The 17,215-nt window shown below is 46.5% G+C and overlaps 3 protein-coding genes across 5 annotated transcripts; 2 read left to right on the top strand and 1 right to left on the bottom strand.

The window, feature by feature from the left end:
• Positions 1 to 385: 385 nt before the first annotated feature.
• Positions 386 to 2,622, top strand: ecsit (ECSIT signaling integrator; the record flags this gene model as incomplete). The annotated part of the gene is made up of 7 exons (XM_079580183.1): positions 386 to 541; positions 712 to 1,117; positions 1,221 to 1,444; positions 1,516 to 1,573; positions 1,671 to 1,819; positions 2,150 to 2,255; positions 2,333 to 2,622. The coding sequence occupies exons 1-7, from the start codon at positions 404 to 406 to the stop codon at positions 2,620 to 2,622; spliced, it is 1,371 nt and encodes a 456-aa protein (XP_079436309.1). The 5' UTR covers positions 386 to 403.
• A 355-nt stretch (positions 2,623 to 2,977) lies between these two features.
• LOC306980903 (uncharacterized protein) lies at positions 2,978 to 10,038 on the bottom strand. The gene is made up of 7 exons (XM_079580445.1): positions 9,846 to 10,038; positions 6,320 to 9,069; positions 4,895 to 5,482; positions 4,577 to 4,626; positions 4,433 to 4,488; positions 4,045 to 4,356; positions 2,978 to 3,965 (listed from the first exon to the last, which is right to left on the bottom strand). The coding sequence occupies exons 2-7, from the start codon at positions 8,918 to 8,920 to the stop codon at positions 3,949 to 3,951; spliced, it is 3,624 nt and encodes a 1,207-aa protein (XP_079436571.1). The 5' UTR covers positions 8,921 to 9,069; positions 9,846 to 10,038; the 3' UTR covers positions 2,978 to 3,948.
• Positions 10,039 to 11,707: 1,669 nt separating this feature from the next.
• On the top strand, positions 11,708 to 16,419 carry zfta (zinc finger translocation associated). Of its 3 annotated transcripts, XM_079580658.1 has the most exons (6): positions 11,708 to 12,427; positions 12,929 to 13,405; positions 13,743 to 14,123; positions 14,398 to 14,898; positions 15,183 to 15,269; positions 15,683 to 15,804. In XM_079580658.1, exons 1-5 carry the CDS (start codon positions 12,304 to 12,306, stop codon positions 15,260 to 15,262), a joined length of 1,563 nt encoding a protein of 520 aa, XP_079436784.1. In that variant the 5' UTR covers positions 11,708 to 12,303; the 3' UTR covers positions 15,263 to 15,269; positions 15,683 to 15,804. The 3 variants fall into 3 exon arrangements, with proteins under 3 accessions (XP_079436784.1, XP_079436783.1, XP_079436782.1); XM_079580657.1 differs by lacking the exon at positions 15,183 to 15,269 and having other exon boundaries at positions 11,903 to 12,427; positions 13,746 to 14,123; positions 15,683 to 16,419; XM_079580656.1 differs by lacking the exon at positions 15,183 to 15,269 and having other exon boundaries at positions 11,905 to 12,427; positions 15,683 to 16,419.
• The last annotated feature ends 796 nt before the right edge of the window (positions 16,420 to 17,215 follow it).

Raw genomic sequence — 17,215 nt, 5'->3', positions numbered from 1 at the left:
ATAACAGGAAGCATGTTGGAGAATAATAATCTAAAATATGTAACAATTAAAATATGCACAGTTATTATACTAAACGACGGCACATAATATATATATATACTTTTAAAAAAAAATCGTAGTTTGTAAAAAAAAAAATGATGTGCGGAACTGTACGTTTCGCAAGTGTTGGGGACGGAAATATCTGTAGCACCAGGAAATACCCGGCATTTCAACATGGAGCCGTCCTGAAGGAGATATTTGTGAAGGAGACTTATTTTTGTGTAAATATTGAAACGTGGAGGATTCAAATGTAACATTATATATTAGTAAACCTCAGTGCAGTATATATTCTTTGTAATAAAGATTGTCATATCTTTAATCACGCACGATGTTATGCTTAGGTTAGTGTTATGACTGGACCATCATGAAGTGTGTCCGCTGCCTGCTCCAGCTCCAGAACCTCATACAGCGGGGCCAGACCGTCACCTGGACCGGGCTGTCCTCTGCTGTCACCCGGGTACAGCCCTTTCAGTCCAGCCTCCTTCAGAGCAACCAGTGGCAGGTAAGTTACCCCACTCTAGTCACTAATATAGCAACACTATAGCCCCAAACAAGCTGAGAATGTTGCACTGTGAATGATTCCTGGCTAGTTAGGTTTGGGTGGGACAGTCTTATTATTACAAAGTGGTCATGCATTTGTAATATGTTCAGATCTCATACACTTTGTTCCAGGGATTGAGGCATTTCCACCACAGCCGGTCAGTCCTCAGAGGCCGCCCCACCACTCCCGTAGAGTTTGTTGAAGATAAAGAAAAGGACAAGCAAAAGGCTCTGATTGAAGATGACCTGTTTGAGCGCGTGGCCAAAAAGAACAAGACTAAAGCCACATTTAACAGGGTAGTGGACGTTTTCATCAAGCAGGACATCAGGAGACGGGGCCACGTGGACTTTATCTACGCCGCCCTGCAGAAGATGCCCGAGTTCGGAGTAGAGAAGGATATTACCGTCTATAACAAGCTCTTGGATGTGTTTCCTAAAGAGGTGTTTGTACCGAGGAACTTTATTCAGAGGATGTTCAACCACTACCCACGGCAACAGGAGTGCGGGGTGCAGGTTTTGGAGCAGATGGAGACTTACGGTATGGAGCAAACCTTCAGTTTTAAGGATAAATATGTTGCTTGATAATTTGACAGTATATTGTGCAGCTCCCAGTAACATTCATTCCTATCATTTGATTTCAGGGGTCATGCCCAATGTTGACACTAAGGTGCTCCTGATGCAGATCTTTGGTACAAAGGGCCACCCCGTGAGGAAATTCCAGCGCCTCTTGTACTGGTTCCCCAAATTCAAGCACGCCAACCCCTACCCCGTCCCCCATCAGCTGCCGGAGGACCCGGTTGATCTGGCCAAGTTCAGCCTCAAACGCATCGCTGACGACTTGGATGCTAAAATAACCGTGTACCAGGTAAAAATTAGACACAGTTGAAACGGAAAATACATTGTTTTCAAATACATCATGTTGACTTTCTGTCGTAGATGCCCTGTACAGATGTGACTGAGAGTGGAGAAGAAATTACTTTGCCACATATCATAGGTAATGAAACTACTATCAAGTAAAGTCACCATTTCCACTTTGGCGTCTACAATGGTGTCTTTCTACAATGTTTACTATGTTGGGTATTGTCTTGTAGGCAGTCAGAGTCCCAGTCAAATGGAGCTGTTGGCCAAGCATAACCCCAACAGGCCTGTTTTTGTGGAAGGCCCATTCCCCCTGTGGTTGAGGAAGACCTGCGTGTATTATTACATTCTACGGGCAGAACCCACCCCGCCAGAGGAACAGGTACGGTTAAGTTTGATAGTGCAGTACTGAGAATAGGAGATCGTCTCGGAAGCAACAAACCTTTAATAATACTTTACAACTTAGCCACAATTACATTTGATTTTAGGCTAGAGCTGGAGGGTGTAATGCAGTTATGTCATGCCGGAGTAACTAACACACTGTAGTGCTCAAATGGTTTTATGTGAACAACCGTCATTGGCTTTTTATCGTTTTTCCTGAATACTCATAGCGGTTTGACGACACAATCTTGATCTCTTTTTTAAATAATTTTCCACCATATTGCAATACTTAACAGTATGTGAATATATGTTAAATTGCCTTGATCCTTAGGTGGAGGAGCCTTATGATCCAGAAAGAAGCTTTTACTATCCACTTCAACTGGACCTGGATTTAGATCGGGACTTTGGGGACCTGGAGACCTTTGACGTTGAAGACCGTAAGATATTTGAAGTCATTTTAAATTTCTTGCACTCAGATCCTTAAATAAACACCTGTATTATGTGTTTTGTGTAGTGGATGAGGGCCCAGTCTTCGCCATGTGTATGACTAGCCAGGGAGACCAGGCCACTCTGAACCAGTGGATATCGAGCCTCCAGGAGACCAACCCCATGCTGGGTAAAGTCCCGACGCTGTTTCGACTGGACTCTGGCTCTCACGAACTGCAGGTTTCCTCCGAATCTCAAGCCGGTCCGGATCAGGGACAGCAGGAGTCTAAACAGGAGTCTAAGCAGGAGCCTGAGGAACACACAGCCGCTGAGGAGACGGAGGAAGAACCACAGAGAAGACACAAGATGAAGCTGTAAGATAGGACTGGTAACACAAAGTAGATCGATTCTAATGTCATCCATAAAAGCTCATTTTTGCATAAGAAAGTAATTTTATGTCATGTTTCTGAAGATAATCATTAGGGCCTGTGAATCTGGTGTCGAATGTTATTTTCAAAACTGAAAACTGTAAATGTTATTACCAACAATAAATTATGATTTCAGTATTTGTGCTGCTTCAAACCCACTGTATCTGCAGCCATAAGAATCTTCCTGCTTTAGATGGAAACAGGACTTGACAAACACTAACCACGAAGAAGAAATCTACCAGTTTAAGTTCTATCAAAGCCAACCACAATTTTCATCCAAATCTACAGTAAAAACATTGAACTCAACATCTTTCAGTACAAAGGTTTTATTTTGAAAAGGCATCTCACATTCCTTTCACAAGACACATGTACATTCTGAGGCATCGAGCTGTACCCAGATGTTGACACCTTTTATGTGGCTTTGCAAGTGTTAAAGAATGATCAACGCTTTGTGCTTCAACTACACTGTTACCATTCCAGTCTTTTTTTCTTTTTTTCCTTTACCTGATTATAAAACGAAAAGCAAAACGATCCAAGGACCCGCTCTAAGACGACTACTTAACTCGTGCAATGAGAGCTTTCAGATGCCCCATATTCACAAATGACTTAATGACGCAAGACTAGGCATGAACAATATAATATTTTGAACACAAGGTTGTTTTCAATAAATAATAAATAGCAAAAGGAAAACATTTGGCATGACGGTATCACAATTGTTTTCACATTGTCACATAGTGAAGATATGAAATATATTTTACAAGTTAAAAAAGTAGGTTTGTATTCAAAACTGGATTGACCTTTTAGAACAGGTACAAAAACTTGCAAAGATCTGCTCAATGACTTTCTGAAACACACAGCATGTTGTGCAGTAGAAAAGACGTGTCGACCATAATTGTGCAGCGCGTGTGTTGTCATCGCTGGCCCGAAAAACAAAGTAGGGCAGCCTTCAGACCACAGCGGCGTCATTTTAACTACAGCATTTGGAATGTTATATGGGTATACAGCAAAAAGGGTTCCTGTGGCAACATAGTGAATATTTTATGAAGCAGGAACCCATTAACGCTTTTTTTACATCTTACAATAAATAAATCAAATAAATGTTAGCAGGCGTAAACCAAACAAATATTTTTACAAGGTTGTTGTTGAAAAAAAATAAAAAAATAAGGTGCAGCATAAATAATGTTTAAATCCCCATAACAATAATTTTGAAGTGACTTTTGGGAAAATAAGATGAGACAAAGCAGGAGTCTTGATTGGAGTCTCCTCTTCATTTGACTCAGTTCATGTGTGCTTCTGAAAAATATAAGAAGCTAGTAAAAAAAAATGTCCTGAAAACCCAAAATAGAGGGACAATCTGTTTGGCTGTACCCACCTGCCATTGAGGCGCTGTGCTGCTGGAGCTGGTTGGTGAAGAAGCGCTCCCTGTGGAACATCTGCTCGTCCCAGGCCTGCAGTATCCGCCGCCTCTCCCCGGACTCCAGGCTCAGCGTGTGGGGGTGGGCCTCCTCTATGTGCCCCCGCACGGCCTCCAGGCTGTGGACGTACTGGAGGTCCCCGCACACCATGCAGACCAGCAGCTGGTTCAGCGGGTCGTAGTCCATGAGGTAGTGGTTCCTCCAGAAATCTCCCGACAGCGCCCCTTCCTCGCCGCCCGGGCTCTCGTAGTCGCCGTACACCATATCGTCTGGGAGGGAAAACATAATGATACAGTGTGTGTACGCGGCTCTTGTGCATAATACTCAAGAGACTACTGCCTTTACCTAATGGCACTGAGTAACTCGGGAAGGAGAATGATCCTCCGTCAGAATCAGAGAGGCTGTAAAGGCAGATGGTTATTATTTACAAAACAAATAAGGAGTTGCATATAGTCTGTATGAGCAGGTGTAGGAGATATAAACACCTACTTTATTGGATCTTCTGACGACACACAAGAGGCCATCCACTCATCTGATTCCTATAAAGCACAGGTAAGCTGTTAATCTAAAGTATAAAATAGTAGTGGCTGTTTCATTGAAATTGTTTCATTTTTGTTTAAAAGTAGACAACAGTATAGAAATATTTCACATTCGACGAGACAAGCAGCTTGGTCAGAAACAATACAACAGGTATCAAGTTGTGCTGATTTCTACTAAAATAATGTGTGTTTTTTTATAGTGCTGGTTTACATTAATGCTGGTGAGTAAGACAAGTTTCAGCTGTTGATAAGTCCTGAAGTTGTTTACCTGCTCACAGTGGGCCAGGAGATCTTCCTGAGGCAGGTTCTGGGAACAGCTGGATGGAGGAGATTTGTCCTTGTCCTGAAAGGCCTTCCTGGCTCTCTGCTCCTTCTTCTTGATCCTCCAGTACTCCCTCTTCCTCTTCTGAAAGTCCTCGTCAGACTCCCCGGGAATGGGTTTGGGCGGGACAAGGTTGCTTACTGATTTAAAGGTACAAGTATTGTTCTGTTTGGGTGGACACGGGATTGTTATGGACCTCAGATTGCGGGTGATGCTTTGACTCGGGGGCTCAATGAGCTGCGGGTTGACGCTGAAGAGAGGGTTGTCTGGGGGCTTCAATGCAGGAAGGGAGAGAGGAGTTGTGTTCATGTTTCTGTTTTCATTCTTCCTCCTACTGTCAGTGTCTGAGTCTCTGCTGGACACGGGTGATTTGACTCGGAGAGTGCTCAGTGGGCCAGCGTTAGAGGGTGAGGGGCTAACCAGGAGGACAGTGGGCATGTTAGTCAATGCAGACCCAGGCTGTGCAGAAAGCTTGGGCAGGAGGGTTGGTTTCAAAGTTGAGCTCTTGTTTAACGAAGAACCTGAACCTGCAGACTGAAGAGAGAGATAAATGAACGCAGTGTTAGTGTCATGACACACACCATTATGGTCCTGACTCCTAACAGGACGTCCTATTGCTCTCAACCCTCCCATTCCTCTGTCCTTCTCCGTCTCTGTGTGTCCTCTCTGTGTAGGACTAAGACACAAGGACACTCAGAAGAGAAATGGAGGTAGTGCTCCCTGTAAGTGGACCTCCCTGAGCCTCTATTTTTGCTGCTTAGTGTCAAATACCAGAACAAGCCTGCACTTTCAGCTTCGAACAAACTGGGGATGACCTTAGATCCTTTAAGCCCTGTATACTAAACGATTAGGCTGGTTTTAACAGAATTCATATATTGAGAATTATAGAGAGAAATGCAAGGCAACACAAAAAGCTAATTTTCTGTTCTACTTACCCAGAACCTAAGCCAGCACCAATACATGTAAATAGTTCCCAAAACCAAGTTCAATGACATTTCCAGAATTAATTTGACAAGAATCATGCATTATTCCTCAAAGAATAAGGAATGTCCCACTAAGTTTCAGAATCTCTATCAAAGACAAGGAGTTCTGGCCTCCTGGGACCCTATTGTACATGTTTTTAGTGATGAGTATCCAGTGGGAACCTACACAAAAATGAGAAGAAAATTCACACTCCACACATAGAGGGCCTGCCACATTGCAATAGCATTGACAAATCATTTTGTGTATAACGTCAATGATCCACCACCACGATGTAAGTACATAGTTTATGTGGACAGATTTTTTTTGTTTGATGATCCATAATTACAGCAATAACAGAAAAAGTAACCCTCGATTAAAAAGACAGAAAACAATGGCTCAGAGTTTTACCTGGACATTTCTATGGGACATCATATTGCTGCTGCTTCTTTGTCTGGCCTTGAGCCGGGCCCGTTGCTGTCTCTTCATAAGCTTCCAGTACTCCCTCTTCTGCTGTAAACTGTTCAGGCCACAGGGCAGCACTTGTGGACCCTTTGGCCTGCTGGGATGGTGTTCTTGAATCTCCATATGCATTTCTATGGGAGGGTGGTGTAGTTTGGGAGGCTCCGAAGAGCAACAGTGTTGTTGGCCCGCTTTTATGTTGCGTTGTGTTCGACGTTGAGGACATTCAGATGGTTCTATTTTAGGATGCACCATGGAGGCGGAAGGGGTTTGGGTTGAGTTTTCCGTGGGACAATGTGGAGGCGTTAGTTGGGATAAGTCCTGAATCTCAAATGATGTGTGTTCATCTATCTGTGCGTCTGTTTGTAACATTACATCAACAGTAATTGGTGCGCAAACATCGACCTGGGACACATCTGGCTTCACGTCCTCTTCCACTTCTTCCTCCTCGATCTCTGTTTTAATTCCAGTCTCGGGCTGACACTCGGAGACGCTGCTGAGGGATTCCTCCAGGAGTTTCTTCATAGAGGCCACAGCCAGCAGAGTGGTAGCCTGGTTGTCTGCGCTCAGAGCTGGGTCAGGATCGGCCTGAGCTGGGGGTGGCGTCTGGGACATCGGGGGTTTGAGCTCTGGACAGATGGCTTGATTCAAATTTAGGTCAACTGCTGGCACAAATTCACTCACTTGTTTCATCTCATTTACATAAGCCATATTATTGTGTGTGACGCTTCCGGACGGTCTGGGAAGCCTTTTGCTCAGCGACACAGACGCAACGTGTTTTTGTGCTTTTCTTTTCAGTAAGACTGCACTGGCCCTGGCTTGTGAGAGGCCTTGCCTTTGCCGTACAGCTCGGGCGGCCCGTTGCTCCCTCTTCTTCGTCCTCCAGTACTCCCTCTTCTTAGCCATCCGCTCCTCCTCTGTCAGCGAAGGGTCCAGATAGGCCTTGGCCAGGGCCGGGGCTTTACACGAGACAGCCATTTTCATAACACACCCGCCCGCTGTTGACCCAGTGCGAAGTGTCGCCGGAGGACGTGTTAGCATAAGGTGTGACCCTTGCGTTTGGATAGGTAACATTTGAGAAAGTTGTTGTTTGTTCGTTTGCTCTCCCATAGGCGTTTGGGCAGGTACGGGGAGGGGCGGAGGCGGTTGCAAGTGACACGGACTCGCTTGTGGTTGTGCGCTGTATGTGCCAACGTGATCCACCTGCTCTCCTGCATGTGCTGGCGCGCTGAAGTTCACAGTAACTCGTGGAATGTTGATGGTGACCGTCCCGTCCTCTTTGATAAAGCCCCCGATGGTCTCCGACGCGTGCATAATGGACTGGGACCTTGCCTTCCTCATGTCCTCTAAAATTTGATGGTAACGCTGTACCCTTCGCTGCAAATCGGCCTTCTCCTTCAGCCTACACTTGCCCTCCGATGACAATTTGGCACGCTGCTCGCGCTTCTTCACCCGCCAGTACTCCCTCCTTTTGGAAATCACTTGCTCAGGGGTGTCGCTCGGCTCGATCGGGGGGAGGCCTTTTCCCCCATAGAGGTAGGACAGTGACGGAGATTTCAACTTCAGCAGCTTTTGCTTGATGAGATTCTGCCACGGGGTCGGACATCGCGCCCGCGTTACTCCGGACAAATGAAAGGGGCTCGGACTTTTTCTGATCGGCTCCAACGGCCTCTTCACGACCACCAGTGAGGGCGCGGTCTGGAACGGCGTCGCCACATCGAGCTTTTGTGATTTGAGAAAAGAGCCAGACTGTGTTGGACTTTGAGATGGGATACGCACTGAAGCAGCATTACCTGAGTGTTGCTTTTGAACGTTTTGTGATCTGGTTTTCGTTTTGCCGAGTCGATCCGCCAGCTTCGCCCGTTGCTCGCGCTTTTTGATCCGCCAAAGCTCTCTGCGCTTGGCCGCTTTCTCCTCCTCAGTCTCCACTTTAGCTGGTGAGGTGCTAGCATTTGTAGGCTTCTGCTGGGTGGCCAAGGCACTCTTTGCTGCTAAATGAGGTGTGCTTTTTGTACTGCATGGTGAAGACACAGCAGCTGTTGTTCTGGGCTGAATAAATACAGGAATAGGTGGATTGTGGCTGTTGGCGACAGAAGGGATCTGCACGCACACTCGAGGCTGGGGTGGGTGGCTTTTGGTCAATGGAGGCACTGAAGAACTGCAGTTTAGTTGATGGATCAAGGCTGGATTTACAGTTTTGTTCATTTGTGGCATGCACTTGACTTCCACTTTGCTTGTAATCGGGCGTGGGTTGTGCTGAAAATGCTGTGCTTCACAACTAGCTAATGCACCGTTTCCAGTCTGCGAAGACCTGACAATATTGGCTGGTAGATTTCTTGTTTTATGATGCAGTGGAAAGGAGGCCGCGGGGCCCAGTGTGTTGGGACTTGGTTTCGAAGCCGTTCCCCTCTTCTCCGACCTTCTAGCCCTCTGCTCCCTCTTCTTTTTCCTCCAGTACTCCCTCTTCTGAGCCAACGTGGCATCATCGAACTCCGACACCGGCGTGTAGCGCTGTCCCATAGGACTGCTTTTACCTTTTACTGTGGGCATACTTCAGCCAGCGTGAACAACCCATAGGTTCTGCTCTAGGCGTAAGCTCGTACTTCTCCAGCCGAGTCCGCTTTGTGCCATGAATCCAAAACGAGAGAGTCCCCCACCGCAGGGCAGCGACTGGATCTCACAGTCATAGCATCAGTGACCTGAAACAAAACAGAACACAGGGAAGTAACTTCAAACTGGCACGATTTTCATGGGTCCAACCACACATTCATTTTGAAACACAGTTGTATGTATTTACTGTAGAATCACTCACAATAGAAATGACAACAGCCATGTGTACTCAGTGCATCATTAACAAGAGATGGGACTTTAAGTATATGGTGTTGTACTTAAGTGAGCTTTAAAGTCTAGGTAAACAGCGTTGCAATACGGTAAAGCAACAAACACACATCGTTTGTCCTGTTTATAACCAGATACACGCAAATGCCACTTGAAGCAGCGCGGTCAATGTCCCAGATTTCTCCCCTCAAACCCTGTGGTGGAACATACGAACCGAGGGACATTTTTACATTTGTCTCCTGAGAGCGAGCAGCCCGGCGCAGTGGCAGCGGTTGCAGCCCAGGAAGGAGCACAGTGAGTGTCCCTTTAAATCTGTCCCCTTCTTCTCTCGTGTCGAGCCATTTTATTCTTTATTCTAGATCCTCATGATCACAAAAGCTTCTTCACACACACACACCCCTCACACCGGTAGGCATTTAGCCACACAGCAGCACAGCGTAAACATTTGAGTGCGCGGAGTGTGTGCCAGGCGCGTTGTTGTCTCCTGCAGCGACACAATGGACAGGAGCTGCTACGTCTCGCTGTCCACAAACGCGGACTGCGCCTGCCCTCAGTAAGAGCAGCAAAAAATAACCCCGCAAACCCGTCCCGTACGTGACCTCGGAAGACGTGGAAGAAAACATGCACGGTGGATTACCTTCGGAGAGCCCTAACTTTCCGGGACAGTTTAGTGTAACGGGGCTGTGGACATGTAGCTACGCGCGGGGCCAGGACACTGCAGCTACACTTTTCCGTCTCGCTCCGGAGCTGCCTTGACAACGCGCAAAGTACCAGGATGTGGGACCTGCATGCGCGCCGCTCGCTGCTTGTAGGACATAGGACAACAAGCGAATACGCCCCCGCCCCCCTTTTGCAATGCACTCTCTACTGTCAGACAGGCACCTACCCGAGCGCGCGCAGGGTACTCACTGAAATACTGCAGAAACTGAGGCGTCTACATGTCGTTTTGTTTGTGTAGATTTGTGCCATGTGTGCGTGTGTGTTGCCATGTATGTGTGCCAGTATCACTCTGTAGCCTATTAAACATTAAGAAACAAAATAACAACGTTTTATTCGCTTTTTTTTTTTTTTTTTTAGTTTTTCAGACAGGATTAGAGGACAGAATGTGATATAAAAACAAATGAAGTATCGCGGGTCTATCCTATGTCCAATACTGTACCCGATAACCCAATCCCTGAACTTGTGTTTCCCTGCATCTGCCTGCAACCCACCTCCCTCACTCCCTCACTCATGCTCCTGCTAGAGTGAGGGAGAAAAAAAGAATACATGAAAAAAAGAAGAAAAGCAATGGGAGGAAAAAGGTGAAAATGAATGAAAGGGGAAAATAGGATAAAGATAGATACAGAAAAAGGTAGTAATAAAGACAAGAAGAAGAAAAAAACAAGCACACACAGTCTCACACACACATACAAACAGGCAGCAAGAAGGTAAAGGGAAAGTGTAAGGAATGGGAGGAAAGGAAGAAATAAATAATGGGAACAGTCTAATACTCATGTACAGGCTACAGTGACATCGTAGAATAGCCCTATGTAAAAAGGCTTAATCTCAATATGATTGAACGGTCACTTATTTTAGAGACCAGTGACAAAGTTATCTTTACAAGAATCACGCATATAAACAGCATCATCTGAAACCCAGTGATACACTGTGGCTCCCCATTATCTCTATGACACTTGGCCATGGCACTGAGAGGCTTAAATGCCATCGGTGTTCATGTTCAGATGCAGGTGAAGAAGGGGATGTAAGCTGAGCGAGATATAAAACAAAATGTATGAAGTGAAGGGTTGACTGTCTGAAGAGGGGGAGATAGAAAAGCAGGTTTTTTATGTCAAGTCCACTGTGATGCAACACAGGAGGGTCAGAGTTTGTGAAGCACAAGGAAAAGAAATGGGATTCACACCGCTTTAATATAGCTAACAAAATAAACGGTGTAATTCTATCTCCAGTTTAAAGTAAGTATGTCAACCTGACCAGTATGTTTTTGGAGGTGGGGAAGACTGGAGTACTGCCTTCAGTACCGCCTCCTGGGTTTGTCCCTATTTCAGAGCGTGGTGTCCTGCACTGGTCAGCTCCTCCTCCTTCCTCTTCCTCCTGCAGCTTCCTCCGCTTTCGCCATCTTCTTCTCATTTCCCTCTATGTTAGTTTGGATACTGTATTTTGATATGTGGCTCGAGTCACAAAACTATACTGTTTAAATAAAAAATACACCAAATTCAGTGTCTGAAATGTAAAAAAAAAAGATTGTCACAAAATCATCTCCAACTTCAGTGTCCCGAACCCCACTTTGAGAACCACTTAGCGAGCCTATAGGTGGACTTGTATAAAATCATGTGATCTTGACAATAAGCAGACAGGCTACTACATTTGAACATTTGTATTTTAGACACTCGATGTACTCGATGTGTCGACGATCGATGCAAAAGCTGTTGTCAATAAAAGAACCGTCTGTGTGAACGGCGGGCTCCCTGCTAAGTGTGGGCTTTATGCTAACGCAGGGACTGCCTCACCCTGCAGAGCACATGGGGGGCCTCTCTCTCTGACTCGCTCACACGCGGCCTGCTGTCAGCTGCAGCTCGTGGGGCCCTCGTGCACGGAGGACCGCCTCGTGTTTAACTGAGTCTTTTTCGAACCAACCCGAGTGTGTTACCGTCCTGTCAGGGGAAAGATCAGCTTTATCTGAGCCGCTTATCAGTCGCTCACGCTGTTGGCACTGCCCCCCGGGGTGGGTGTGAGCTGTCGACGCTGTTACTGTCTCTTTAAATTTACCCAGGAGCCCCTTAAGGAGCCCCAGGGGCCCCTAGTACGGCTCCCCACCCTGAAGACAAGCAAGAGCCTTAAAATACATGAGAGGAGGCCTGCCTAACGCCGCACACAGAGCGGACTGACGCAGCGCGGCTCTGGCGCTGACTGTGGCTGTGAGAAAAGTTAAGTTGGCTCCGGCGCCGGTGTGTGGGGACATCGTGGTGGAGCGCCTGTTCACGGCAGATGCGTGTCGAGCGACATGTTTCACTGGTAATGACATGTCCCGCCCGGGCGGTACGCTACGGTAGAGCGCGGAGGGACTCGAGCGGCGTGAGAGCCGCAGCCTGGCAGTCATGGAAGAGGCAGACACAGGCGGAACAGAGCCGCTAGACCTCCGCTGTGCCGAGCAGACTGAGCTGCTCTCATTAATAATAAGCGGAGACGAGGAAGCGACGCGAGAGGACAGTGACTTGGGAGGTAAACTGCTGTTATTGTCGGTATTTCAACTACACAGTGTTTCACAGTGACTGTGTGTGACTGTCAGGGCACATCTATTGTCAGACAGTCAGTTAATCCGCATCAGGGACAATGCCATAAAGCAGCATGGCCCCTATGTCTGAGGCTCCTATAAACAAAGGCTCAACAGCACACAGGCAGCGCACCGCGGCACACGGCTGCCCCCTAGCGGCCGCCTGTCACGGTCAATGTCACAGCCACATCGATTATTGGTCCAAATGACCCATATACAATGTGCACAATCACATGTAGGAGCTTGGAAATGAGACCAACCAGGTTAAACTGTGGTCTGCTGCAAAGACTCCTGTCATTAATGATCAATTCACTGACAATGCTTTAGCTTTTATTTTCATATATGTGGGAACTCAAAAGTTCAAATACACATATTAGGTCATATATTCTGCTAAACATGGACTCTTTATTCCACACTTAAGCACTTAAAGGATTTGTCTCGTGTTTCAGATGGAGAGCGTATTGCTAATGGCCATTCTGAGAAGAACTCTGGCCTTATCACTGCAGGCACACCTCCAGCCACAACTTACTGGAGCATCACAGAAGGTCCAGATCATCCTCTCCTTATTTCTGTTTCTCCTGGTAAAGTTAGGGCCCCGAGAGGCTCCCGACAGAGTATTAGCCGTATTCCTGGCCGGGACCACCGGCGGTACTATCACGAGTACTGGCGCAGCGAGTACCTGATGGACTTTGACTCGCAGAGGCAGAGTATGGTGTGCATGGTCTGTGGCAGCTCTCTGGCCACGTTGAAGCTCAGCACCATCAAGAGGCACATTCGGCAGAAGCACCCAGAGTCTCTGCTGTGGAGCTCTGCAGACAAAGAAGTGATCCGCTCGGGCTGGGACAGTCACCTGAGTGTGTCCGGAGGTCAGCCCTCCTTCACAGCCCCTGATGGGGAGCTGCTCATGGACAGTCAGCCTGCTGCTGGTGGGTAACTGCAGTCTTATACATCTCACACTAGAGGGCACTGTGCCTATGCATTTTCACAAGGCTGAGTGATGTAATGCTATAGTGCAGAGGCAGTGACTGGACCGACTGCACTGAGCCAGGACTCTGAATTATTTACTTTTCAAATGAGCCAAAGTAACAAGTCACACTGTTGTAAAGTATTATTTGTATATTCAGAAAATGATTCCTATTATAGCTCTTTAAATGAGTAATCATTCAGAGAGTGCTGCTAGCTTAGCATTATCTGAAAGATGTTTTATACAGACACATTCAGGCTGGCCAGTGTTTTGAACTAATACTAGGTTTGTTAAATTAGCAGTGGCCGATGGTGTGACACCCCACGACCTCCCCCAGGACCTGCCCCAGGACCTCTCCCTTGAGTTGTCCCAGCAGCCTCCCAGCCCAGTGCCCTGTCCTGAGGAAGAGGCCCCTCAGCCGCAGCAGAGCATGGCGGATCCGTTGGCACATACGCTGGAGCGTTACCTGAATGACTCGCTGCACGCCTGGTTCAGGCAGGAGTTCCTGATGAAGTATGATGGGGAGGCAGGCAGGCTGCAGTGCATGGTGTGTGGGGCAGAGCTGCCCTCGCTGCACTTGGAGCACATAAAGAGACACATGCTGGACACGCACCCAAACTCCCTGGTCTACAGCTCAGAGGAGAAGCACTGCATCCTGCAGGCCTGGGCTCAGGCACATGGTGAGTCAACACTGATTATTATGTACACCATGCTTTCACAAATTAGAAAACTGGAACCTTCTCCTACATGTTATCTGTTTCACAGTTTCATTGACTCTGCTCTACCTTAAGAGTGAAATTCTTTTCCTAATTTCAACTGTATTTTTCCTTTGGTATGTTTGTAAAGTTGTGTTATGTTTTTACAAAGGTTGTTGTTAGTATTTGATTATCACTAAACTATAACGAAATCTATAATGAAATAGTGAATATGCTGTGTGCATGTTTTCTTTGGCAGAGGATTCAGAAAACCCAATCCTTTCTGAAACACCTACCAAAGAATCTGCTGAGGACCCCTTTGCTCAGGACAAGAAGACCATCCAGGTCAAACCCGACTTGCACCAAGAGGAAGACGGGAGTTCAACTCAGGACACTTGTCTTATTGGAGAAAATGGGGAAATCAAAGCTCCGCGACGAGCACCTCCACCCCAGGCTCCACGCCAGCGCACACGTAAGCCCAGAAAGGCACGATTACGAGGGGGCAACCCATGGCGCCTGCGGCTGGACTACCTGGTGGCTTATGGGCCACAGGGTAAGGGCACTTACTGCATGGTGTGCTCAGAGATTCTGCATGAAACCAAGGTGAGCAGTTTCCGACGGCACATACAGGAAGCCCATCCTGAGACCACCACCCTGAGCAGGGAGGAGAGGGAAGCCATGGCAGCAGCCTGGACCAAAGACTACTCCACTGACCCGCAGGAGGGAGAGGAGGAGAAGATGTTTCCATGTCCTCAAACTGGTATGTGCTTTAACGCTGTGAGCAATGCATGAAATAAGCAAACGAAAAACAACTGTTATAATTTCAGAGCTTCTCCCAGTGGTTTCCAACTGATCTGATTGTGGAGCCTTATGTAGCTTAAAAATCGACTCTCTTTTTTTATCTAATAGTAACTTTTTAAACCAAATATTTGTATTTTACTTCCATATGAACCACTTTCAGGTCATGATCCACCATTTGGAAACCACTTTTTTTAAAGATTGTTTTCCTATGTGCATGATGTTTTAGTAATGTTTTATTCCTAGATCAACAACAGTGGTTATCAAGCTGTGGTACGGGTACCACTGGCGGTACGCCTGGTGTCTCTGGTGGTACGCAGCAGTGAAATCTTTGTAAGAGCTATAAAGAATATATAATTAGAAATGCTCATTTGTTTTGATGTGCTACGGGCAGATGTTTAGTCATAAAATGCTATTATTAAAAATCTTAATTTGAGATTATCCAAAATTGATCATGTTATTGTGGATAAATTTGAACACATTTAGCTTGGTCTTGTTCCTGTGGTGGTGAGTGGCTGTCTTTACAGTCTATAGATATGCTCATTAGATCACCACAATAAATCATGTGCTGGACAATGATCTGAAATGAGTAGAGATACAACATAAACAAAATCAAAATCATCATAGTTTATTCATCATCTTTAATAGTTTAGGTGTTTTCCAAATAGCACACTGTGATAGTAACAACCACTAAAACTGATCCAGTGCTGCAACTTCTTTCTCATTCTCACACTTTTTTCTTGCAGCGGAGATTATCCAGGGCAGCGCTGATGTCCTGGATCCAGATGGGACGAATGAGAACAGCTCCCCCGACGGCCCCCGAGCCGGTAAGCGCTTGAAAAGGGAGGAGGATGTGCCAACTGCCGGGTCGGGCCAAGCCGCCGCGGCCCCCCGACACACCCACTACCCGGGCAAAGACCAGCGGCGCAACTACCAGAGCCGCTGGCGGGACGACTACCTGATGGACTACGACTACCGCCGGCACGGCCTCATCTGCATGGTGTGCGGAGCCACGCTGGCCACGCTCAAGGTCAGCACCATCAAGAGGCACATCCAGCAGGTGCACCCGCGCTCTCTGCTCTACAGCCCGGCGGAGAAGCAGCAGGCCGTGGACACCTACACCCAAAGCGACCTGCACTTTAGGAACACTGAGGACGCCCTCCCCTTGGACCACATGTACAGCGACCCGCTAAACTTTGGCACTTAAATGAAAGGGCGCCGCAAATTCCTCCAATCAGGAGCACAGAAATGCACTTAGTTTCATCTCAGTGGTTTTTATCTCGTCAGTCGGGTTGCCACGGCGATGCAAGCAACAAAATAGAGCCACGAAACAAGCCAGGGAGTGAGTAATCAATGGGTCGCTAATTACAGGGCCTTTCCACATAATAGGCCACAATAATAATATGGATTTGTGGGCTTTTTTTTGTTGTTGCATAGGCCACCGCCCTCCATCTAAAATGACAGCATACATTTCTACTACACACCAATTTTATGAATGTTCTCCTCATCTTTACGTGTCACTCTTAACTCCAAGCCACTACCTTGGAATTGATTTAAAGGGATGTTTCAGGATTTTTGACATAGGGTCTCATTTCTTAGTCATCCAGAATGTTGTTGATTTCGGGAGATTTTTTTTTTTTAAATCCATGCAGTCCTTATATTTGAAGAGTTTAGTTGTGCTAGGCTAATGCTAAGCTAGCGCATGTCTATGGTAACTAGTAGCCTGCTTTAAAAACCTCTTCAAAATCATGGGGTCGTCCTCCAAACGTTGCCATATCTGATTTGTAGAAACCTCCTTTGTGAATTCCACGTGTAGTAATTGCCTCAGGTGCACTGTGCTTGGGTCAGACTGTTTTTAATGCAGGCTACTAGTTACCATACACATGCGCTAGCCTAGCACTAGCCTAACACTAGCCTAGCACCTCTAAACTCTTCAAGCAATAAGGACATGAATTAAAAAATATTTAAAAATTCCAGAAATCAACAACACTCTGGATAACTAGGAAATGAGGCCCTATGTCAAAAATCCTGAAATATCCCTTTAAGACCTGACTTATCAAAATCCCCTCGTCGATAGTAGAGATTGAGATGATACCTTTGATTTATTGCACAGCCCTTGTGTTGTGCCTTTTCTGTGGCTTGCCGTAGACAGATTGGAAACAGGGTACAAAAAAGGCCAGGTGATCTACTAGTGCAGTGATGTTGCGTTTTTCTTTTTTTTTAAACTTTTTTTTATAAAAGGAAGTACGACAAATAGCCAGTAAAGGAAAATGAGCTTG

This window comes from Gobius niger, assembly GCF_951799975.1.
Source record: "Gobius niger genome assembly, chromosome: 21".
NCBI classification, from domain to species: domain Eukaryota; kingdom Metazoa; phylum Chordata; class Actinopteri; order Gobiiformes; family Gobiidae; genus Gobius; species Gobius niger.
Note: the sequence above shows the minus strand (reverse complement) of the source record. Positions and strands in the feature narration are given on the sequence as shown.